This window comes from Ovis aries, chromosome 10 (assembly GCF_016772045.2).
Source record: "Ovis aries strain OAR_USU_Benz2616 breed Rambouillet chromosome 10, ARS-UI_Ramb_v3.0, whole genome shotgun sequence".
In the NCBI taxonomy this organism is placed as follows: Eukaryota; Metazoa; Chordata; class Mammalia; order Artiodactyla; family Bovidae; genus Ovis; species Ovis aries.
Window position 1 is genome coordinate 48,105,522 of NC_056063.1, and position 26,007 is coordinate 48,131,528.

A 26,007-nucleotide genomic window follows, 5' to 3' on the forward strand; every position below is an offset into this window, starting at 1 on the left:
GCTTGTTCTAACTATAGAGCTCCAAATGACTAGTAACCCTTTTGAAATTTAGAAACCTGGGTTTTTTTTAACAAAAGGAATAATTTACTTTCAAAGACTGAAATTCTCCGCAAGGTTTTGCTCTCATGTCAGATACAGGTAATTTGACTAGCACTATTTATATCAAATATCTTACAAGCAGAATCAAAGAAAGATGGCAGTTGTAGAGATAAGTTGGTTTTGGAATGCCCTCCACTGTGTAATTCAGACTTTGGTAATCAGATATTCGGGCTTCTCAGGCAGTGCTGGTGGTAAAGATCCCATCTGTCAGTGCAGGAGACATAAGAGATTGAAGGACAGAGGAGCCTGACGGGCTACAGTCCATAGGGTCGCAAAGAGCTGGACACAACTCAAGTGACTTGGCACGCACGCACAGTCAGATATTTATATTTTGTGAAAGTGTATTTGTTTGCATAACATTTTTAGGTGAATATCGTATGGGGGGATTTACATATTTCTCCTTACACTATATCAGTTTCTTTTTAAAAAAATCACAGCACTTGTTGAAAATCATTCACAATTTACAAAAATCTATTCATGATAAATACAGTTAGAAAACTGAAAACTATTTTTGTTAGTCTTCTCCTTATATATGTACATGTGTATATGTGTATATATATCTCTACTTATATATGAACACACACACATAGTTCCATATCCTGCTTTCTTCACAAAGCATTTTATTATAAGTATTCATAAGTCATCCAAGTCATTTATTATTGTTTGAAACCATGATTTTGAATCACTGTATGATAGTCCATTTCATGGATGTACCTTTGTTTTTAATCATTGGTAAACATTTAGATTATTTCTAATTTTTCCTTATATATACATTGTATTGTATATATTTATTTCTTTAGGTTAAAATCTCAGAAGTAGAATTATTTGGTGAGCAAGGATGACTATTTCTAAGCTCTTACGGAATTTTGTCAAATTTTCTTCCTAAGAAGTTGCACCAGTTAAAATTTTCATCTGTGGTGTGTGAGGAAGTTATTTTCCCCCATCTAGCAACATTGGTCTTCCCAGTGTTCTTTTTGATTTTTTTTATTGTTTGATTCTTTATGATGTTTGTTGATTTGGTGCGTTACAAAAAGGTCTCTTACTGTACTAATTTCTGTGTCTTTAATTTATCACAATGTAGAATTCTTTCCAAATGTTTACTGGTCATTTGTTTGGGAAGGTGAAGGAATTATTAGTTCAGACATCAGAATTTTTGTTCAACAAATGGCCACTCGTTGCTTTAATTTCCCTACTCTTTATTATTTGTGTGGCCAAACACTTCATGAGTTCATTTACCAATGGGAGGATTGTTTATGTGCTTTGCCCATTGTTTACACTTTTGTTTTTATTAAGCTAATGAAGTGTTGTAAAAAACTATTAACTTGTAAGACATTTTTATAATTTCATTTACCATCGTTAAGCTCTTTATTTTTGCAGACATTGTTGTGCAGTCCTTTGTTTGCCTTTTAATATTGCTTACAGCGCCCACCTGGGGCTTCCCAAGTGGTGCTAGTGGTAAAGAACCCGTCTGCCAGTGCAGGAGACATAAGAGACACAAGTTCAATCCCTGGGTTGGGAAGATCACCTGGAGGAGGGCATGGCAACCCACTCCAGTATTCTTGCCTGGAGAATCCGCATGGACAGAGGAGCCTGGGGGGCTACCGTTGATAGAGTTGCACAGGGTCAACACAACTGAAGTGACTTAGCGCTCAAGCAATTTAGCACGCAAGCATGGCTGGTATTTTACCTAAGGACAGATTATTACATATTTCATTTACCAGGTTATTTTGCAGCTGTCAGCTGCTTTGTTCTATATCTTGGATTTGAACAGCATTGCTGTAACAATATGTTTGTCAGGAAATGATTTTCAGGGAATAAAATATTTTGTTTAACTACAAAAGGGAAAACACCAGAGTTTGAAGAGCCTCGCCCTGCCTATGGATACACATTTGTTTGTGCTGTTATTTTTGACACCAAAATTTCACTTTAGGAAATACCACCATTGTTAGAGACATCCGGTTTTGCTGTCCTGGACTGTGATGATGACCATTTAATAATGGCTTTTCCATTTCTCATGAGGTGATTTCTCCTTCCCCATCTATTTTTTTCCCCTCCCTATCTTTTAGAACGAAGGAAGTTTGCTTTTCATTCTCCTGATGCTTCATCTAGGACCAATTGTAATGGGATTACCAATCCATATATCAGAAGTCCTTACATAGATGGCTGCTCACCAATTAAAAACTGGTCTCCTATGAGACTGGAGATGTGCAGAGGAGGTGCCCAGTATCGGACCTCGCTGATTCGGGTCCCTTTTACTCTTGAGGCTCGTAGCGAAGATGAAGAAGACCAGGCAGCTGTTCCTTCCACAGACGCCTCCTCCCCAGCCACGGGCACGGCTGGCGCCCACCTGCCGCAGTTGGGCGGTGACGCGTCTCCGCGCGGCGCGCACTTGGTGGTGACCGCCATGTCTATTACCCAGAGCCAGTCCGGAGCTTCTGAGAAAGAACTGGAACTGCTGCAGGATGTGGAGAGTGAGAAGGAGAATAACACTGTGGATATGGTCGATCCCATCGAGATAGCCGATGAGACCACCTGGATTAAGGAGCCAGTTCATAATGGGAATTTACCCACGGCAGATTCCGTGAGCGGGATCGCTTTCAGTATTGAAAGCTCTCACATGTGCTTGTCACCTCTCGCAGAAAGCAGTGTCCTTCCCTGTGAAAGCAGTAACATTCAGGTAAGGTGTTTGAATGTTCTGGAGTCCTTTCCTTGCTCCCTTGGTGTTCTCTAGCCTTTCCTTTATAAGATTATTGTAAGAAAGAAAATGGGTTTGGGACCTAGCCTTCCTGTGATTAAGACTCCTGGCTTCTACTGTAGGTGGCGTGGGTTTCATCCCTGGCCAGCAACTAAGATTGGACATTTCCTGGGTCATGGCCGAAAAAAGAGAGAGAGAGAAAGAGGGAGAGGGGGAGAGGGGGAGAGGGAGAGAGGGAGAGGGGGAGAGGGGAAGAGGGAGAGAGGGAGAGAGAGAAATAGGTTAAATGTGAAACCTACAGCATTATATATTGTTTTTTGAATCAGCACTAGATGATATCAAGAGGGTTGTTTTCTTTGGCCTGGTGATGCATATTTTATGATCATATTCACTGATAATTCTTTGGAGTACGAAAAAAGCAGAAAGCTGCTAGAGTCTGGCAACTTCTCAGGGTTCACCTTTCTTTCCTGTGGAGCTAGTTCCAAAGGAATTCAGTTTGTGGTGTAGCTTTGTATGCTAAAAATACAAGTTTTGGTTTTTCTTTTATATGATTTAGGGAGAAGACATAGTTGAGAATAATTTTATGTGTTTTTTTTGTACTTTTAAAAAACGTGATTCATAACCACCATTTTTCATTTAATCATACATTTCCAATTTTGTAGTATCAAATATCAAGAAGGCTTGATCATTTGACAAATACAGTTCACAGTTAGCAGCTTCCTTTCAGAAAGACATTTGTTTCATTAATTGCCATATTCTTTGAGTTGGGAGTTTTGAAAGAACTTTAAAATAGTCAGAAAGGCAATTCTACCTCCCATTTCATAGTAACAATGTCTGACACTTCTGTAGCTCTTAAAATATACCAGGCATTATTTCAAGTACTTTACATGTGTTACTTTGTTTAATCTTCATAATAATCCTATGAAATAGATGAACTATTGTCCCCATTTTACAGATGAGGAAACTGAGGGTCAGAGAGGATCAGTAAATTGCCTTTGTAATTATTAGTAAGTGGTCAAGCCAAGATTCAAATCCTGGCAGTCTGGCTTTAAAGTCCATATTCTTTAAGTTAATACTGGTCCGTAGTAATAGTTAATACACAGTCTTCCACTGTGCCAGACACTCTTCCAAACTCTTTATACTAATCCATCTAATCCTCACAACTCTATAATGTTATAGTGCTGTCAGTTTTGACATGATAAAGTTTAAAACTCATGGAGAGATTTTTAAATGACTCCAAATTACATATACTCCTTTGCTCGTATTTTATGCCTCTATTGTCTATCGTAACTTCTAGGATCATTGCTCAGAAAATACACTAGAATCACCTTTACATATTCCAGCTTCTAAATTTGGTTCCTAAATAAAGAAGCACATCAGGTCAAACTTAGTCTTAAAAGTATCATTAACTTTTTTGCTCTCTTTTTTTCTTCCTTTCTTTCAGAATTCTTATAGAAGCGCTAGAAAATACTTCCATAGACATACAAATTAATCACCCAGTCCAACCACCCATTGGGAGCCTGTCTTACTGCTAAATTGCCATCCACTCTCTCCCTGAGTACCTGTAGGGATGTCCCAGCCTATCTTAGAGGACTTCTCTCCCCATTTACAAGTCTCCTTCACATAGTTCTTTCTGTCTGTCTTATCTACCTGTCAGTTTCAGTTTTACCTTTTGGGCTTTATCTGTTAGCAGAAAATTTTGTAGTTTAAAAATATTTTCATACATTCTTTACTTCCAACCACAGAGGTAGCTCCTGATATTCAGAAATGGTCACCTTTCTCAGGGCCTTTTGACTTGCTTTATTGTGACAGGTTGGCCTCCAAGCATGGTACCCAGCTGTATTCCTGGAGTATCCCTTCATCCTGAGAATTTCCTCAACCTCTCCCATGTTCTGTGCCCCATTCTCTTTCCAGGCTTGCTTCTCGCTTGACTGGAACACATTTTCCAGTAGCTTTCTGGGGAAAAGTCCATTTTTCAAGATAACACACTTTTGCTGGATTTATCTTTATTCTGTCACATTTGAGAATTTGGAAATAATTGCCCTCCAAACTTTGACGGCGTTGTTTCATTGATTCTATTCTCAATGTTGCTGGTGAAAGATCTGAAACCATTTGCGTGCTTCACCGTTTTGCACTGGTCTCATTTTACCCCTTTCTGGAGTAAAGGGTCCTGAAATTGCAGTGATTCTTTGGTGTGGGTTCCTTTTCATCAGTTGCACTGGGCACTCAGTTCCTTATGAACTCTTGCCCTTCACTTCTTGGATCTTTTCTTGAATATTATCCTCGATTTCCACTGTTCTCTTCAGAAGTCCTTTTGATTCTCTAAACAAATCTTTTCACTGTTTTTTGTTTTTAACTCCCTTTTGTTCTAATTTTGGGGAAATTTGCTCAACTTTATATAATAACCCTTCTATTGAGTTTTTATTTCTGTATCTTGAATTTCTAAGCTTTTTTTTGTTATTGTTGCTTGTTTTGTCCTTGGCATTAATTCAGAAATCTGTAGTGTGGCTGGCAAAGCATTGCGTGGTCTGGCCTTGGCTTTACTCTCCAGCTTTATTTTGTTTCTCTTCCTTCTCTGTTTCAGTCACATTGGCTTTCCAGAGTTTGAAATACTGTGTTGCCTCCCCTGAGGCCTGTGGGGAGTGGTGAGGTGACCTTTGTTGTCTAGTTGGCACACAGTATGCACTGACATTAGTAGTGGCTTAGATGGGAGCTGGCGAGGGGCAGGGGAAGGGGTCAGCCACCATGTTACCTTTTGGGCACCTGTGAATCCTTTCCTTCCTAAGAGTGGGGCAGACGCCCTGTGTACCATCCTCCCTACATCACAAGGGTTTTGTTCAGATGGAATGTGACTCCCAGGAGTGAACATGCATCCATCCCTGAAAACTGGAGACATTTTTCTTAAGATGATGATAGAATGGACTTTCTAGGCTATTCTGATGTTGGTGATTGGGGCAAATGTAGTTTTCTCTTAGCTGATCATAGTTGGCATATCAGGGGGTTAAGTGCAAGATGACTGCCTTGTGGGTTGTGTTGTTTGGCGCTCAGCACTGTGCGGTTAAGTGCAGTCTGTGCAGTGATTGGACAGAGGCAGGGGGCCCTCAACTCTTCCTGACCTCATCCCAACACTGTGAAAGTTATCTTTCCCGAGCCTCAGTCTCCTTATCTGTGCAGTTAATAGCGTATTGCAAGGAGAAAATGAGAATGATATTACACTGAGTACCATGTGCGGTCTGGTACTTTTTTAGGCCTTCACAAAATACTTGTCCTATTTGTACCAAAATTGAAGTTTGCTAGAGTTCCTTTTTTTCTTTTGCTCTTTTGGGCTGTAAGAGTGTGTTGTAGACTGCTACAGTTTTAATTAAAATGAAAACTTGAGCTAACATCTAGAACTATTATATAAACATGGTATTATTATGAAGGTAAGATTTTTTATTTCAACAATAGGTTAGAGTATAGGACATCTTTTAAAAATGTGTGTTGTTTTGAATCCTCATAAAGGTAGCATGCCTTTTTTAGGTAAATTTTATTTAGAGATGCAAGTAAGCTTTTAGAGACAAGCTTAGTAAATAAATTGCAAGAAGTTGATTGTAATTTTTATTTTCATCCACCGGATGTGAGCACAAAGTAACAGAAAAGTATGTTCTTGGCGCCTTGTTCACTGATTTTAAAAAAAATTACAAGATGTATTTTATTAGAAGGAATTGTAGTAACTACTTTGAAGAACAAACAGTTCTATGTAGAACTACCTTTTATGTTTATATATTGCTTTTAAAATTCAATATAATCCATATTAAATATTACTTGTAGTGTTCAGTTGTGAATGATATATATAAAGTGATTTAATTTTTTAAATGGTCTTTACATTTAATTATATAAGCCATATCATGTATATAAATTTAACATTTTATATAAATATTCTAAAATAAATTTACTTAAACATCAAAGTTTCTGAAAATACATTTTGTGGTTAAGTGCATTAGTTTGTGGTGTTACCTGTGGTGGTTTTTGTCTCTCCTCATTCCTGGCAGATGGATAGTGGCTATAATACACAGAATTGTGGGAGCAATATTATGGATACCGTTGGAGCAGAAAGTTACTGCAAAGAAAGTGATGCACAAACCTTGGAAGTCGAGAATAAATCTCGAGTTTTTAATACAAAGGTATGGAAAAAACAGAGCAAGTTTGAAACGGTTGTAGTATTTTACTAAATGTGACTATTGTCAGCCTGTTTCTTTTCCCCATTTTGCTTAAAACTCCACTATCATCTTTATGCCTCATCCTGTCTTCATTTAACAGCAGGAGAAAGTGCTTCAGACCACTTCATTTTCCTAACTCTTCTGCTATGAGGGAGCATAAGAGCTTGGGGTTGGCGGGGTGGGGGAGCTAATGCTACTTTGGAAATGGGGCTGAAATCAGTTCCTTTAAGCTACAGGGCAACAGGAGGAGAGGGTGTCAAATAGGAGGGAGGTAGACCTTTTTGCCTAATATTGTCTCAAAGCTAAATATAAAGAGTTTTGATTATTAGGGAAATAGTACAACTGAGAGATTACACATCAATTAAGAACAGGCAAAGGTAAGGACTCTTAAAATCCGAGCCTTCAGAGGTAAGATATATGTATCTAAAAAGCTGAGTATTTTTGGAAAAGTACACTGGTTGACATGGACATTCACTGAACCTCCAGAGAGGACAGCTATGACTATATACTAGGAGACCCTCCGTATTATCTGCCAGTTCCACATCCATTAATGCAGCCAACCTCAGATCAAAAGTATTCAAGGGAAAAAAACTCCAGAAAGTTCCAAAAGCAAAACTTGAATTTGCCATGTGCCAACTATTTACATGGAACTTATATTGTATTTGCCACTATTTACATAGTATTTATACTGTATTAGGTATTATAAGTAGATTAGAGATGATTTAAAATATATGAGAGGATGTTTGTATGTAAATATCAGTGCTATGCCATTTCATATAAGGAACTTGACTATCCACAGATTGTGGTATCCTTGGGGGGTGGGGGTCCTAGAACCAATTCCCTATCAATACTGAGGGACAACTGTATTCATATTTGAAGAATTCCATTATAACTTTAGGCACTAATCAGGAGAATCTGATTTTTGTATGCCAGTTTAATATGCAGGCTACACTATTTTACCTTTCCTCCATTTTGTCATGAGGGGTGGGACACTAGTTGTCCAGTTAAGAGCAAACAAGCATTAAGATACAGGAAGTACTTTTATGATACAGAACACTGATTTGTAACAAAATATGTCTTCACTATCCCTCTAGAGTGCATAAGGAAATTTGCATCTAGGTTTTAAAGACAGTTCACATAATAATTGTATCCTTAAATGGTAGTTTAAACTGAAAATAAGGTATTTCTTTTTTCACAGCAAGACCACTCAACGCAAAGGTGTTGGTTGAAAACTTCAAACCTGCCTCAATGCAGCAGTCCTTAGGATACCTCTCTCAGAACCAAAGACTATCACTGGACAGCTCCTCGTATTTTTTATGCATGGGATCAACAATGTGATCATGATTGGGGAAAAACTGCTTCAACTAACATGCTGAGCTTTTTTCTTTCCCTCCTTAATGTGAAAAATCAAGGGCTTAATTCAGTGACACAGAGACAACAGAAAAGCTCCTGGAACTTTCAACAAGTTACTTCAGTACAGGTTCATTTTATTATCAATAAATATTTTTATATTGACATGGAGTGATGTGTTTAATGAAAACTTGAGTGATACCTTTGCTTCAGTCCTACAGGGTCAATGAACTGCTTCTTAGTGAGCCTTACTGACAGTACTAATTTAGCATTAGTCTGGGAAGATGAGGAACTGTGAAGGTGCTACGTTTTATTTTACATAAAAGTATGTGAATATACAGATGAATTCAAATTTGTAACCTTTGTGAAAGGAGTAAATATTAAGAAGGGAACTTACGAACTTTGTATTCAGGTTCAGAGTAGAATGGGTATATAATTTTAGGGGGAAATATTCTTTACTTTTGGAGAATGTATACTCAGATTTTACAAATCACCTTTTAAAAAATGTCTCATTTAAGGAATAATAATTCACATGTAGCCCTAGGAAATAAAGACATCCTCTCATCGTGTCACATGCTCCCTTCCTTTTGTGCACCTTGTAAAGTTCCTGCCAGCCTGCAAGGCTTATTTCTTGCTGTGTACCTGCTTTATCCTCCCCTCAGTACACTAACCATTAAAGCCACCAGCCACTAGTTCCACTGCTGATTAGTGCGTTAGGAAGCCGAGTCCTCAGTCACAGGATTTCGTGTGTGTTGCTCAGTCCTGTCTGACTCTTTGCAACCACATGGACTGTAGCCTGCCAGGCTCCCGTCAATGTGATTTCCCAGGCAAGAATACTGAAGTGAGCTGCCATTCCCTTCGCCAGGGGGTCATGGAAACTTAAAACAATCGTACATAAGAGTAATTCTAGAGCCCAGGAGTAGGACTTGGTTGTGCTTTTTTTAATAGCACAAGGCAAGAAAAAATGTAGTTGTGATTATAACTTGAATTCAAGTCCCTCCTTGTCACTTATTACCCGAAATAGGCCATAAAACTCTATCAACCTCTCACCTGTTTGTTACATGGGGATAATAGTCTTTATCCAACAGGGCCTTTTAAATGAAATATTTATGTTGTTACCATAAGAAATGGCATTTGAAGCATCTTAGATTATCAAGGAAAAGGCTTCAAGGGTGAAAATAAGGTTTCTGGTCATTTTGAGCTACTCAGTAGGGACTAGAGCCTGAATTAGGCCTTCCATATAAAAGAGGCACAAGAGAAGAAATCTGGAAAGAGATATATGAGGTCAGTGTAGCCTTGTCTTAACCTGAAACCTCCCTTTTCCTCAACTGTAGGGAGACCATTGCCCATGGGCAAAGAATCTTTGAACGGTTGGGCATGGAAATCAATTTTGTTAAACACATGAAAATTATGAAATTTAAATTTCCCCATGTGTAAATAAGGTTGGAAGGTAGCCATGCTCATTTGTTTACATCAACAGAAAGCAGCCCATGGCTGCTTTCTCTCTGCAAGAGCAGAAGGGTGGAGTGACACAAACCCCCTGGCTGGTGGAGGCTGACACGACTGGCCTCTATGGACAAGGCTTGCTGACTGGCAGGCACTCTAGGGCTTAGTTCACTCGTGGCTTTTCCTCTGACGGAAGCAAGTTCTGCCACACTGTATGGATGTTTTCCTCAGTCCCAGGAAATGGGAACAACCATTTTATCAACTTATTGACCAGAGATATATTAATACATCTTTCGGTACCTGCAATGTTTCAGTATTCACTTACATAACATACTGCTGGCCACAGGCGGTCGTTTCTGCAGAAATCCCTGGGTCAGTAATGTATTTCCAATTACTGAGTGCCTGGATGACAGTACATCTTGTAATTGCTCCCACTCACTACACCTGCTGGTGTGTGTGCTAGTTTCACTCAGTGCCCTCCAAGCTCCTTCAAGGCAGAGATCGTTTGCTTGACTGGTGACAAGCCTGGTACACTGTCAGTACTTCGGAAATTGAATGAGCAACGTAAAATGTTTTAGGGTATCCGCATCCCAAAATATTTCTGAAAATACTGACTTTATCATTAATAATCTTTGTGGTTGACAAAGCAGTTGTCACTGGCACACCAAACAGCAACACTTCAGTCAACACCTCATTCAACCCCTCCTTCCCTACATAATCTGATACATATACATGCAATTTAAAAGCCATTAATTACTCCCTTTTTATAAGTTAACATGCTGACATTTAAAGTGCCATCGCTAAGCTTTCTTTGAACCCTAATGTGTTATTTTCAGGGAGATATCTGAGCTGAAGGTCAAGGATGATGATCACACTTATCTGGTATTTAAAAAAATAACTATTTCCCCAGTCAGATCAAAATATTCTACTTCACCTTCCTTCAACAATTTCCCAAACAGTCACATCTGTTTACGGACCACTAATAAAATGCAGGTTTTTAATAGTAAAGGAATACAATGTAAGTTGTGGCCATGTGTGTACAAGTTTCTCAGTCATGTTCGACTCATTGTGACCCTTCCCCTCCAACCCCCGCCCCACTGACTGTAGCCCACCAGGCTCCTCTGTCCATGGGATTTTCCAGGCAAGAAAACTGGCGTGGGTTGCCATTTCCTCCTCCAGGGGATCTTTCCAACCCGGGGACTGAACCCACGTCTCTTGAGTCTCCTGCACTGGCAGGCAGATTCTTTACTACCATGCCACCTGGGGTGCCCTAAAATGAGATAAATTAAAGATGGCAGAGGAAATTAAATGCTGAATTCCCTGACAGCTCTTGACTTCATTGTCTTGAATTCTAAAAACTGCCATCCCATACAGTTACAGCTTTCAAGACTTAGATTGTTCCTTGCTTCTAAAAATGTTATATTTTCACCATAGGAAAATTAGTTTTTTTCTGTCAATAGTAGATAATCAAATTATGCAAAACTCATCTCCTCTTCAGTGAGCAGGTGAGTGCTCCCTTTCAGTGATCTTCACAGATCCCTCAGTTTCTGTCCTGTCACTATATAAGTGATGGTTATTCAATTGAGTTTTTCTGCATAAATAGTTCTTTAATCCTGGAAGGAAGCAGTATGATGGGACAGACACAGTCAACGGTTCAATAAAAATGCAAATTTTAAAAATTATTAAAATATACTTAGAAGTAACAAACTATATCACACACTTCTTAGGTTTACAAGTGTTCTCTCAAGATTCTTTTTTTAAAGGAAACCAATCCTTGAAGTTTTTTGTTGCTGCTGACTGTAGCTATTTTTGAAGCTTCTTCTTCTTTCTCTCTGGTTCATTAATGTCCATGTTTGAAGAATCAGCAGAAACGCTTATTCCTGGTATCTAAAGTAAAGCAAAATGGGAGAAACAGGTGAGTAAAAGCGTAACATCATGAAGAAACCTCAATCCAATCTTCCTCTTCTTCACTGACACTTTGAAGTTCAAAAAGATGGAGGGATGGTGGGGGGAAGGGGAAACAGTAGTTTTCCACACAATGTACCTATGTATGTATATCACACGCAAAGGAATAGTGGTTCAGGATGTAACAGGAAGACATGATCTCAACAGACAGACGCCTGTCATTTGGAAAGGGTGTGTTTAGCCATAACATACTCAGTTTCTCTACTGAGAGCTACTGTCAGCATTAGAGGCCTCAGGTGTGTTGGGAGCAGAATCAAGGTTAAGGTCCAATGTCTTAGGGTGAGTCACACTTTAAACTGCTTTTCAAAAGTGCCAATTTCAAAACTGGTAAAAAGAACTAGGCGGATCTCAGGATTCCATTTGTGGAACCAAGGAACTCAGAAGTAGCCCAGATGCCTGAGTTCCTGCAGCCTATGGAAATCAGTGATAAAATAGGATTTCCTCTGTAGATACCTGTCCTGCACACTACTTTGAAGATTCTATAACTAAACAGAAGTAACCCAGGACTGTATCACTCTCTTTCACAAAACACGTACTGTTTATTCCACAACAACATGAACAGCATAAGTCTGGTCTTACCTGTGGTTCTACCAGGGACATTCGGATTTTCTGATGCTGAAGATTGGATGAGTCTAACATGATTTTCACTTTAACTTTATCAAATATATGAAATACTGTGTCTTCTATTTTAAGTGACGGTATCTAAACAAAACACATTTTACTATTTTTAATTGCTTTTTTCCACTTGAAGCTTGGTTCTCGTTCTTTATAATTTATCTTCCAAATTAATTTAAACGTTTAAGTTTAAAAATAACCTCAATATTTAATAAGCACCTAGGTGTTCAACATAACCAAAACCACTAATCTAACATCCTCACATACAAATGACCTATTTATGTGCAAACTTCTCCCTTTCACTCTGTGGTACCAATATATTATTCATTAATCACAGGTTTCTCAACCCTTTAACTAGCAAATTGTTGGTCTTGTACAGGAGCACACAGGTAATTGGGCAGAATTTGTTTTGTACTTCTACTAAGGTCAGGGAAGTAGGGAGTGTGTCAGGTAAAACACACTGGGAACTGGATGATAAAATTCCCTTCTTGGAGCTGTCAACAGCCATTTATTCCTTGACTTTAATCCATCTGTTCACCAGGAACAAAGCATAATTCAAGTTTTCCTTAGAAGGGAAAACTCTATAGAGTAGAAAGAAATTAATAACTTTTGTATATGAGAACATATACTGAGGTGAGAAATTGTGAGTAAAACGCTAAGCTTAGTAGGCATAAAATTCTGTAGGGTACAAAAATAATTTTACCAGTTAGAGGTACCACTTGCAACCTACTGAAGACAAAGCGTTCCCAGTCCCACCAAAAGAAAAACCCCAAAATAAAACCATCAGAAATACTGTACCTCATCATCATATATAAGCCGTGGCTTTGGTTTGTCCTTTTCTTCAAAAAACACTGTACCTTCTAAACCATACTTTGGAATTAATACCACAATAGCATTCTTCCTTACAAATAGAATATAAGCTTCTTCACTTACTATTCCTTTGCTTTTGAAAAATAACTGTAAAAGAGCAGACAACCTTATTAAGGATTACCTTAAAGTATTTTGAAGTTAACAAAAAAAAATTATGCAATCAAATTAAAAGTGAACAAAACTTCATTTCTGCTAACATTAGTGACAGAAGGCAAATACCTGGGTATGAAAAGCCACAGAGGCACGCTGAGCGTACTGAGCCATTTTGTGCCGGAAATTGAGATTTTTACATAAATCTGCAAGCTTGTGTTTGTCGGTCAACTCTGGATAAGTACAGTCAGCTCCAATAGCCACAGCCAACAACCGATGAACAATGATGTCTGCGTATCTAGACACATGAAGAAAAAATAAGAATCATGCCATGTTAGCATTTAAATATCCTTTTACAATTTGAAATAAAGTATTTTCTCTCATTTGTTAAGGAGAAAATGTACCTTCGGATGGGTGAAGTAAAATGTGTGTATATTGGGGATGCTAAGCCATAGTGATGAAAATCATTGTCCATTCCAGAGCAGAAGTACACAGCTTGCATCATACAGCGAGTTGCTAATATTCTTAACAGGGTGTTTAGATATGGGAAAATAGGTGAATCCGCCTGGTCCAAAGAGTCAGCTAAAGCCTTGGCTGTATCAGTTTTAATTTCCAAATTCTGTGAATAAACAGAGAAAACTGTTAGTCCCTTGGTCGTGTCCAAGTCTTTGGGACCCCATGGACTGTAGCCTGCCAGGTTCCTCTGTCCATGGAATTCCCCAGCAAGAATACTGGAGTGGGTAGTCATTCCCTTCTCCACAGGATCTTTCTGACCCACGGATCAAACCTGGTCCTGCATTGCAGGCAGATTCTTTACCATATGAGTCACCAGAGAAGCCCAAAGAATATGGAAAAGGGATCAAATTAAACATTTAAAAAACATTACCAGCCATGTCTTCAAAATGTAACTGATCAGGCTAGAAAAGTATGGTGTCTTTTGACCAGGTAATAAGTGTTTATGCCTTTTAGCCTTACCTAGGAGAACTGAAAATAAATTTAGTAAAAGTCATAGTGGTTTTGCGTAATATCAAACCTTAAATTTTTCTGAATTCATTTGAAGGTGCTGAAGTACCAACATTCTCAAGAAGTTTCAAGGGGGAACGAATAGTGGGGGCAGTAGTGCTGCCTCTCAAAGTCCAGCTGTTCTCGCCCAATCTTTGTTGGTTTGGAGAAATGTCAAAGCAGATCTGGTTCCGTTTCCACATGTTGGGATTTTCTCTACGGATCCTTTTCCTCCATTCAATGTAGAAGTAAAGGCCAGAGTGTTGGTGACTACAGCTCAACATGATGATACAGCAGTTAACTGCCTATTCTACTTTGCAAGATGAGGCAAAAATACATAAACCTTCCTTCCTCTACCCAGGTCACAGAAAGAAAACAGGACAATAAGAGAACATTCTCCAATTTACAGAGTAAGCCTTGGAGGAGAAGAGAAGACCATATATCCATGTTGATGGATACAATAAGAGCTGGCCCACCATAAAGGTCTGAAAAATGAGAAACCAGCATCCTCCTGTTAGAATAATGCTCTGAGATCCAACACCCTTTCTTCTCTCTCTTCTGGACAGGAAAGCTGTGGCCTGAGCAAGTGATCCAAAGAAAACCAATGCAAGCCATAGTCACCCCAAAAGCAGGGGTAATCATGTCTAAATAAAAGTCTACTAACCAGAGGCAGGGGGAAAAAGGGGCTGAGAAAATGGGTTCCCCTTTTTATGTTTCTTCTTTTTTTCCATGTTTGCAAAAATGGACTTCTTCCTTAGGGATGTGAAAGAGGACTGAAGCGAGTTGAAGATAAAGAGGAAAAAAAAACAACTAAGTCTTAAAAGGTCAGTAGTTCAGAGGAGACATGAAGTAACACAAGCATGAAGAAAATGTGTAAAAGCACAGAGACATGGAAAAGTTTAACACGTTCAGGATATTATAAATAACGTAGCCTGGAACATCTGGCTTTAGTATAGGGCAAATGATTTCACTGTGTGAAGAGATGACCATACCCAAGTTAGATGACTTCTTTAATGAAAAGAATTACTGGCACATTTTTGCATGAGGGAACAAAACTTTTATGGAACTGTGACTATAGATTATTCAGTGCAAACACTACATCACAACATGAATACAGATAATGTTTCTAGCTATGGAACCATACCTTGGATTTAGCTGCCTTAACAAGAATTTCATAATTTGATGGAGGAGGAGCAGGATGTTTTCGAAGCAGAGCATGCTCAGAAAATTCTTCATGAATTTTTTTTGCAACAGAGATATTGGCAAGTAACATAAATTCTTCCACCATGGAATTTGTTTCTCTGCCAAATGAAAAGACATTAAATAAGGAAAAAGAATGAGACTTCCACATATCATTCACAAGTTATCTTTTCTGTTAATGAGATAATGAAAATTCCTATGCAAACATTCATGTGTGTATACACATGAGTATTTTTAAGAATTAAACATCCCTTTCATTTCTTAGTTACTATGCTAACAATCTCTTACAATTCACCTACTGCATGAGTAAATCTTATGCTAAAGGGTATTTTACAAGCAGCATTAAAAAACAGAAGCTTTACTAACTCTAGTAACATGTAAAACCTAAATCATAAGCATTTTCACCTTTTTACACTGAGTCTAAGGAGATTTTTATTTAATTCTGTATCTACAGAAATACAGTTTTCTAAGAATTAAAAGCTATTTAGGTCATATCAATATTGGCTTAAAAAAACTGAAATTTTCACCAACAAATTCCACAAATGAAAAGATATTTAAAATAGTTATTTCGGGTGCTTATTATGTCCCAGGCATTGTGCTATAAGTGCTGTTTTCATTGTGGTATGTGTGCATGTATATACATACATATACATATATGTATATACATATGAATATAGGTACTAATCCTATTTTGTAGATAAGAAAACTAAAGATGTGTAACATTAATCTCTCACTAAAGGTCAGAATTACTAGTGTAACAGGATCTGGGCCCATTATGACTTGACTTCAAAACTCTTAACTAATTTGATACTGTTTTTCATCAAACACAGTAAATGATTTGTGTATACAAAATATTAGTAAGTGATCTTTTTTAAAAAAAAATAATTTTATTTATTTGCTTGGCTGCACTGGGTCTTCATTGCTGTGAGCAGGTTTTCTCTAGTTGCAGTGAGCGGGGGTTACTTTTTTTTGTGGTGCGCAAGCTTCTTGTTGTGGTGTCTTCTCTTATTGCAGAGTATGGGCTCTAGGGTGAGCAGGCTTCAGCAGTTGTGGAACATGGGCTTAGTTTATCCAAGGCATGTGGAATCTTCTTCCCAGACCAGGGATCAAACCCATGCCCCCAGAACTGGCAGGCAGATTCTTAACCACTAGATCACCAGGTAAGCCCCTGTGTTCTGTTTAATAGTGCTTTCTCCCAAGTTACTGAAAATGCATTATTAATCTGTCACTCATGTTTCCTTCTTTAACAACATAACTTCTTGACAAGACTCCTGAAGCACGTTAATTTTTTTTTTTTTTTAATTAGGAAGACCTCCAAACATGTCTTTAAAACTATGGGGACAATCTCTTAGAAATGTGATTTTTATTCTTGGTAAGAAGAAATGGTTGATGTTCTACTTTGGTAAAACAAGATTCAAGATTTTCCTCAAAAGAGCCCTTGGTAGTGGGTGTACTGTTCCTACTAACATTAGACTTATTTGCATAGTTCACTCAAAGGTATTTTTAAATTGTAGCTCTAAAGCTGTAAAGCACACACTGGTCCTAACTAACAAACTTGAGTATAATCCCGTTTTTAATCCTTGGTCATCTGCTAGAAAAGTGTAAATGCATGCTTAATTTCAGAATCACCTTATATAAAAGGTATGGAAAGACGCCTAACTCTGACTTAATCAAAATCAGCCTTGCCTCAGGGATCGAACCCAGGTCTCCTGCATTGCAGGCAGATTCTTTACCATTTGAGCCACCAGAGAAGCCCTTGCCTCCTAAACCTTAACCCAAATCAATAAAACAATAACAAGGCTTAACCTCTGACTATTCTTCACAACACCTATGAGTGTGTACCACTACCAATTCTATTTTACTTAAAAATAAATTGAAGTGTAAAGAGGTCAAATAATTTGTCTGGAGTCATTGGCAGAAATGGGATCCAAATTGAGGCAGTGTGACTTCAGATTCCAGGGTTTTGGCCTAGGTCTGTCCTATCACAGTATATTCCCTATTATTCTCTATTAAATACTTAAGAAATTAATGAGGGTAATCCTCTTTTACTTACAATAACTATTACTAGTCAAGTTCTAATACACCACACATTAAAACAAATGAAGCTGGCAAGTTTTCTTTTATAATACAAATAAGGTATTTGAGTTTTATTTATTTTTCTCTACAGAAATCATGACTCCACTAAAATACATATTTGGGGGTACAAATGTTTTATTAATATATACACTAGATATTATATTAAAATAATAATCTTATCAACTACTCATCAAAAAAAATTGCATACCTGAGTTCCTTGGTCTGCAGATCTATAGGATCATGAGTTTCACTGTCCATGTGGAATCGAACTTCTGGAGAAGAAAGAGTCAAAGCCCTAAATAAAATAAGGAGGTGAATCAGTTATGTGAGCAGTAACAGATATAGCTCTGGAAGTTACTCTTAAAACAGAAATGATTAAAGCAAGTATGTGACAGTTTCTCTTTTGAAAGCTTTATAACCACCTGCTAACTTTTATGTTCCTTTATATTTTCACAGATGGTCTGATAGTTTATAGTTCTAGAATCAATTTTAAAAGGCAGGACAACAGCAATGCAACAAAATGAGTCCCTGTGTTTCTCAGGATAAAGAATGTCTTCCGTACCCAAAATGAGAGGGTTTGATAAGTTTCATAAAGAACGCAATCAGTTATAGTTTATTTACTACAGGAAGGGTGAGGGATGGTGGAAAGAGGCAAAAGGGAAGCTTCCCTGGGCAAATGAGTAGCACCAAAAGATCCTCAGTTCAAAAGTATCTTCCACATACACTCAACCAGCCAATGAGGAGACTGATAAACCACAACTCACGTTACAGATACTGATGGCTATTAGTATCTGAGTACTATGTGTCAGATAACATACTAGGCTAAGTGCTTTACATGCACAGCTCATTTAAAGATTTGGCAAGTTCTTCTTTCCACAAGGCAAGCATAATGTGGTTCTACACATCATGAACCTATCTGCATCCAGTCAGTTCCAAATCAACCAGAAACTAAGAATTTTATTGAGGCTGGGTAACTTTGGACAATCACAAAGAAGGGGAAAAGATGAGTTTGGGGCAAGTGGGATTCCAAGTCCTTTTTTCCTTGACTCACCTTTACTGCAAGAACTATAGAAGGAATACTAGAGAGGGAATCTGACAAATATGCCTTTCTTTCCATGACAAATAACTTGAGCAATACAAGGTTCTACACTACAATTAACGTGTTAATTAATACAGCTTGACCTAAAGAGCAAGGTACACTAATCATATTTTGATCATTACTTCTTCACAGAACATTTAAAACATAACTCTTATCCTTTAAGATAGACATATGACAGATATAATTTAAGATAAAACATATCCTTTAAGAAGGTGAAAGATAACCATTTTTTTTTAACTGATTGCTTTCTCTATTCACCCTAAGACTGAGAAGACTCAATGATAGGTTTTACCAGTAGATGAGTATCTACTTTCAAAACTAGAAGTACAGAGAGTTTCAAATTAAATAAATAGCTTTTCTGTCCTAATCACAATCTACATTATAGATACAAATCAACATCTCTTATTTTAAAACTGTCAAAATAGTTTCAATTGGTTTTATTCACTTTGCTTTTACAAGAAACCTTCTGATACCTGGCATACTGTAAACCTTCAATAAATGAATACGATGAAAAATGTGTTGTTTTGCATTACAAAAGAAATCTAATTATAGTCATCTTATTTACGTCTTAATGACAAATTTGAGCAATAAAGTTTTCACTGGGTTTTACTGCATCTAAATTATCCTTTCAATTTCTTTTCAAATCAGTTTCAAGTTTAGTATTTTGGATCATAAGAAAATTCCCAGAAAACTGAAATATGAGTAGAGTTAGGTAGGGGTGGCTCAGCATAAATACCTAGAACACCACTGTCAATGGAACGTCCTGCAGGAAATGGTCTCAATCCACCCTATCCAATATGGTACCCACCAGCCTACCATGTGGCTCCTAAGCACTTGGAATACCGCTAGTGTCACTCAGGAACTGAATTTTTAATCTTTAATTTTCGCTTTAATAGGCACATCTTATGAAAACAGCAGAGATCTAGAGTTTGCACTACCCAGCAAAACCACTTTCAGTAACCACTTGTGACTCCACTGTGGATGGGCATGGGCATCCAGAGACCAACATATGAAAGGCTCAAGTACTTGCTTTACTCTGACAGTTGATTGTTTTTCAAGAATCAAATTTCTTCTGACTACTTCAACAGATTTGGGTATGTGGATATTCCTTAAAACTCCTTTGCAGTCAGGCAAATGCCATGAGATAACAGCTAAAAGATGTGAATCTGCCACTAGTGATCAGATCTTCGGTAAGACTGCTTCAATGTAACCCCTAATCATTTAAAAACTGAAGATGTTGGATTAAACATGCTCTAAAAATCTCTTCCAACTCTAAGTGCAAGGATTTCATTTATCTTTATTGAAACATCTGAGAAAAAACGTTTAGTCTTGAAATTCATTTCTAGTTAAAATCAGGAACAAGCCATAGAAAAGTCTCAAGAAGATCTTCCCTTCCAAAAATTTCTTCAAGATCTTTAATTCAGACATATCAAGGTCTTCAACATAACAGAACTCCTGAACAAACATCAGTCCAGAATCAAGTCGCTAATATTTAAATAGGTAGCTAGAAGAAATAGAATGTATCTATTTAAGAGTCCCTACTCAGTCTATTAAATAATTCATCATTGACCAAGATAAACATTTCATAAAGAGTTCACAAGTTATCATTAACAGCAGGATAGGAGAATTAAAATAAATCAATATTTTTGAAATGTACCCTTTTTCAATTCTTCTTTTTTTCAAAATTTTAGCTAGTTTATTTAGTCCACGGAGACTAGTAGTAATATTATCGTTCATGGCTGCTGAATCAATTCTCATCTGAGCTTCAGCATATGTAAGGGAAGCCTAAAAAAAGAAACCATATATTAATACAAATGCTTAAAAATCTGGTTTACTTTTGAAAATTTATGTTTCCACTATAAAATATTCATGATTTCAGAAAACCTAAAATCAATAACAAAAGAGAGTCCTAGTTATATTTATATTCCACACTGATGATTTCTGGTTCATTAACTCTTATCTGATGCATTACACAACATAAGCAAACTTACATTAAAACAAAATTAAATGGTAGAATTGTTAAATTCTCATTTATTTCATTATTCTTTTAATGCATAAATACTTAGGAAAAGTTAAAATAAGATAAAAGGAAGGTTAGATTATTCTTTGATAATGACTATAAAGTGAAATCATTTCCAGATGACCAGTACTTCCTTACATACAGCGAATAATAAAACCGTAAGAATCGAGACATCATGTTTTATAGGAAATCTACTAAATACCCCAAATTAAGTATTTAATCTAAGAATTAGAAAATCATAGTAGAAAAGATTAATTTCCAGTACAATCTAAATAAACAAACAGCTTTCTGCTCTGCTCCTATATTTCCCTCCTCATGGAAAAATGCCTTTTAGCCTTTTTTTTTTTTAAATAGTTTTATGAGTAAAAATCAGGAATAGTAAAAAAGAGTTAGGTGATGCAGATCAGGATAGATTCTTGGGAGAACCAACTTATCTACTAGGAGCTAAGAGTTCCTTGTCTAAAAATGTTTTATGTTACATGTTTACTAAGTTTTTTTCATATAAAATTTTGCTACACTAACCAACTTTGGGAGAATTATAAACTCCCCTTATTTAAAAATATAAATCTAGGAAAATTTAAATCATTCACACATGACTCCTTGTCAGTTTCACACTAAGCTTTATTTCCAACCACTAGCTAATCAGAAAAGAAAGATGTTAAAGGGAGAAAAAAGAAGGTAACCTTAGAAAATAGATCACTGGAAAAAGAGGGTTTCGCAGACATCAGAGGAAGAATCAGAGCAAAATGAGAACATAACAAAACTGGATGAAAGATACAAAAGAAGAAAAGGAGTGAGAAATGTAATCTGGCTCCGTTCTTTTTGAACATCAATTTCAGACTAGTTCTACTAGAATTCAACTGTGGCTTATATCATTTCAGTGAAAAATGTGAGGAGCAAGAAGATGGTTTACACACCATCTTTTAAAATACTAACCAGTTATAAATTGGGATAACTTCAAATACTGGAGTTCCTACATTAGGGCTAAAAGAATCTACTTGGTCACTTAAGCATACAGGCTTTCTAAGTTTCTGATGACAGAAAAACTGCCACATAATCTCATTTCTAGATAACATCAAAAATTAAGCAGATAACTGAAAACAACAAGATTTAGTGGCAATACTGGGGGAAAACTTCTTTTTAATACACCTAACTTTTAAAAAACAATCTAGAACATTGTTAAAAGTAAAAAAGATGTGCAACATGAAATATTAAACATGAAACCAACCTTAGAATTAATGACACTTTTGGTAAACCTCGTTTTTAAGATTTCAGCATTGTGAGTCATTTCCCAAATACATGAAAATGCCAACCTATGGACAAAAGTAAGACAGTATTTGTTAATGGGAATCAGTTAAAGTAGTGAATACTATGTTTTTATGAAGAAGCGTGCATAAATACCTGTCAACGTTAGATCTCAGGGAACATAAGTTAGAGCTAAGCAACTCTGGAACCATGTCAATCCTCTGAAACATATAAAATAAGATAGCAGCTTACTGAGCTATATCCATACATTTATTTGAGGTTCTATTCTCAAATAACATTGGTGTTCTAAGCAGGGTGGGGGAAGCCCTCTATAAATAGAATTGAGACAATGTGAAATTAAAAAAAACAAGTCTATTTCTAGAGAAGTAGCTACACACAATTTTTACAAGAAGGAAGCAACGGGCTCTCCTCATAGCTCAATTGGTAAAGAATCCGCCTGCAATGCAGGAGACCCTGGTTCAATTCCTGGGTTGGGAAGATCCCCTGGAGAAGGGATAGGCTACCCACCAGTATTCTTGGGCTTCCCTGGTGGCTCAGCTGGTAAAGAATCTGCCTGCAATATGGGAAACCTGGATTCAATCCCTGAGTTGGGAAGATCCCCAGGAGAAGGGAAAGGCTACCCACTCCAGTATTCTGGCCTAGATAATTCCATGGACTGTATAGCCCGTGGGGTTGCAAAGAGTCTGACATGACTGAGTGGCTTAAAAAAAAAAAAAGCAATGGAAGAAAACTGGATTTCATGTCAGTGGTAAGTTCTCTACACTACCCACCTAGCTGTGCCCTGAAAGTTTGAAATCTCTGCTCTATACAAAATGTTTGTACTAGCTAGCAGACACAAGCCCTAAGAACTCTACAACGGGACCCTCCTCCAATGCTTCACACAAACTGCATGGTGTTTTCAACATCCTTAAAAAACAGAAACAATGAATTCCTATGGAAAAAAGGTACACAAAAGAACTCTGACAGTTAATTAAGCCTGACTTTCCCTTCTACTCTCACAATTATTCTCTGTAAGTTTCTGGGAGCACACTTATGAAGAAGAAATAGTAATTGTGACAGAACAGACTCATGACTTAACTATATATAAAAAAATGGAAAATATATTAATTACTTAGACAAGTTGACACTTCACAACAACTCATATCAACTGCATCTACCTGTTATTTGGCTAAGTAACAAAAAACACTGCAATATTTTCACTGATTTAAGGTTGCCATTCTGAAGGAGATCAGCCCTGGGATTTCTTTGGAAGGAATGATGCTAAAGCTGAAACTCCAGTATTTTGGCCACCTCATGCGAAGAGTTGACTCATTGGAAAAGACTCTGATGCTGGGAGGGATTGGGGGCAGGAGGAGAAGGGGACGACAGAGGATGAGATGGCTGGATGGCGTCACGGACTCGATGGACGTGAGTCTGAGTGAACTCCAGGAGTTGGTGATGGACAGGGAGGCCTGGCGTGCTGCGATTCATGGGGTCACAAAGAGTCGGACACGACTGAGTGACTGAACTGAACTGAAGGTCGCCTTATTCTATGTGTGTCCTTTAGCTAATTCATATACTATTCCACACTGTTTCAGAATCCAAAAGTACCCATGATTATGACAAACTACACAATTAACAAAGTGATTACTCATATTTCGCTAAATACTGAGGCTCTCCCTTCCTCAGGAAACACCTCAGATGCCTTAATTAAGAATAAAACAGATGACAGAAGAGATGTATCAAAATTCCACTTTAACACATTTACCTTTTCACAAAGATATACAGTTGTTCCCCTTCTAGCTGACTCTTGATCCAAAGCATTTCCTGGCCTAATAAAATGGCTAACATCAGCAATATGAACACCAACCTTAAAAAAGATAACAAGGATGTCAACATGCTTAACTGGGTAAATGTACCAAAGGAATTCTAATGAGAAGAAATTCAGCTAAAAGGAAAAGAAGACGCCAGTCACAGTTACCATTTCAGCTTTTTCATGCCCATGAGTCTCTGCAGCTACAACAGATTCTACCTGACATGAATAATTCACAAATTCTACAATGGGTCAAAAGAAAATTAATTCAAGACCAGAACTACTTTTGAATAGAATGTCATCGTAATTACAAATACCTCCAAATTTCCATTTTCAAGTTCTCTACAATGGAGAGCATCATCTATATCAGTACATCCTGGGGGGTCCACACTACAGACGCACAGATGTCTCAGGTCTTCTCGGTTTTTCATGTCCTAAAAATGCCATATTATTGAAAACTAGAAAACAATTTTGGTGGTACAGATGTAACACAGCTCTATAAAATCAATGATAATTATAATAAAAAGCAGCTTTATATTCTCAGTGATAACAACACTTCATGATTTATAATTTGTGAAGCCCTTGCCTTTGGAAAATGTGATATCAGCCAGTGTCTGTCGCCTAGAAAAGTCTGTCTTTTAGTAAAGTAAATGATTTTCGTGATAACCTAAGCATTCTGTAGCAAACTAAATGCAATGGAGGAGGGGGATAAGGTTTCTACATGGTTTTTAAAAGACACATACAGAAACCAAATACAACTAGTAGCTTAGATACAGTAATCCATAAACTCACTAGGAATTCTTTTCAACATACCTTCTCAGTGATGCTCCAGGGCATCTTTGGTAGAAAGCTAAGAACAGCCTGTGAGAAAGCCTGATGGGGAACATCATGCTCAAGTAACAAAACTTCTGTTTCAGTCTCTTTGTCTCCAACTTCACCTAAATTTTTCACAAAGTGTCCCTAAAACCAAAGAGTATTATAAGACCGGTGTATTTTACAGCTGTTTATTAACTTATATTCTATTATCACACTTAATGGTTGAATGTTTTCCATTACCACTTTAGTATTTCTAAATTTTCTCCACAATTCTTAAAAATGATTATTAGGTAAATTAAAGCTAAAAATGACAAGACTTCTCAAGTGATTTATGGTGGAGACTTTCTGAGAGTTCAGTTCTCATAAAACAAGGTCTCTGTTTAGTTCCTATTATCTCTCAAGTTTAAAAGTTGCTTCAAATATCCTAGCTTCAAAATTTGTTTACTAGAATCTACTTAGGTCTCAAACACTAATTTTGTAGTCACTGTCACCAAAAATTACTTGTTAGGAAGTCTGAGTAAAATTAACCAAGTGATTTACATTGGAATTTCCTAGGATTAATTTTCAGATTGGATGTACTACTTAATACTCCTAAATTTCAGCATGCCTTTTATATAAAGACAGATTCTATTTTTAGTAAAAGAAGCAACTTTATTCCTAAAGTTTTAAATAGTCTAACATAAAATTATTATTTCAAGCTTACATTTGGATATCTGGAATTTCTCGGCCAACCATCAACAGCAACAATAATTCTCCGTCCTTCTAATGTAGAGGCCTGTCTGGTTTCTATCCGAATTCTAGGGATTCTCTTATCAGCAGGAGTAAAGAGATGTCTTCTTGACTAGAGAACATTAGGAAAAAGCATTTACACACAAAAGGCTGGGGATGGGGGCAAGGTGAGGGCTCTAAATTTTGTTCAATGTACATCATTTTCCATTACATAGCGACATGCTCTTTACTCACCTCCTTAATATCAGACTTGGAAAGCATGCCACAATATGGTCTCCAATTCCTTTTTATTATCCCAACAACTCTACCTGTAGGCTTTAACATTTTTTCATTTACAGCAGTCTTAAGCTGAGATGTAAAAATAAAAGTAAAAACCTTCAGTTATCTGTCCTGTAAGGGTAATGAGACAATTTCCCTTCAAGATTAGAATACAGATACTAATACTTTTTCAGGCAGTAAATTATGACATAAAACTATGGAATTTTGATGCTTCAAGATTCTAGCAAGAGCATGCCAAACAAAACCACAAAAATAGTTCTATAATAAAGCACTACCAAAAAAAAAACCCCAAAAGAGAAAACTGAATAAATATGTGAGAACCCAACTCTTCAGTTTTAATGTGAGGCTTTACTGACATATACAGACACACACGCTCATGCACAGGTCTGGTAATTAACA

The 26,007-nt window shown here is 37.1% G+C and overlaps 2 protein-coding genes across 8 annotated transcripts in view; one reads left to right on the plus strand and one right to left on the minus strand.

Moving 5' to 3' along the window:
- BORA (BORA aurora kinase A activator) overlaps positions 1–8,508 on the plus strand; it is a 27,601-nt gene extending 19,093 nt beyond the window's left edge. For all 4 annotated transcript variants that reach the window (XM_042254941.1, XM_042254942.2, XM_012184756.5 and 1 more), the window contains 3 exons: positions 2,166–2,776; positions 6,826–6,957; positions 8,192–8,508. In XM_042254941.1, coding sequence (XP_042110875.1) covers positions 2,166–2,776; positions 6,826–6,957; positions 8,192–8,257 — 809 coding nt within the window. In that variant the 3' untranslated portion in view covers positions 8,258–8,508. The remainder of the gene's footprint in view (positions 1–2,165; positions 2,777–6,825; positions 6,958–8,191) is intronic.
- The window catches only part of DIS3 (DIS3 homolog, exosome endoribonuclease and 3'-5' exoribonuclease), a 27,261-nt gene continuing 9,713 nt past the window's right edge, over positions 8,460–26,007 (minus strand). For all 4 annotated transcript variants that reach the window (XM_004012179.6, XM_042254935.2, XM_060394522.1 and 1 more), the window contains 15 exons: positions 25,564–25,677; positions 25,304–25,441; positions 24,598–24,744; positions 24,102–24,218; positions 23,740–23,841; positions 22,128–22,192; positions 21,955–22,039; positions 20,364–20,491; positions 17,816–17,902; positions 15,476–15,632; positions 13,734–13,948; positions 13,459–13,627; positions 13,168–13,326; positions 12,334–12,456; positions 8,460–11,676 (listed from right to left, as the gene is read on the minus strand). In XM_004012179.6, coding sequence (XP_004012228.1) covers positions 11,593–11,676; positions 12,334–12,456; positions 13,168–13,326; positions 13,459–13,627; positions 13,734–13,948; positions 15,476–15,632; positions 17,816–17,902; positions 20,364–20,491; positions 21,955–22,039; positions 22,128–22,192; positions 23,740–23,841; positions 24,102–24,218; positions 24,598–24,744; positions 25,304–25,441; positions 25,564–25,677 — 1,890 coding nt within the window. In that variant the 3' untranslated portion in view covers positions 8,460–11,592. The remainder of the gene's footprint in view (positions 11,677–12,333; positions 12,457–13,167; positions 13,327–13,458; positions 13,628–13,733; positions 13,949–15,475; positions 15,633–17,815; positions 17,903–20,363; positions 20,492–21,954; positions 22,040–22,127; positions 22,193–23,739; positions 23,842–24,101; positions 24,219–24,597; positions 24,745–25,303; positions 25,442–25,563; positions 25,678–26,007) is intronic.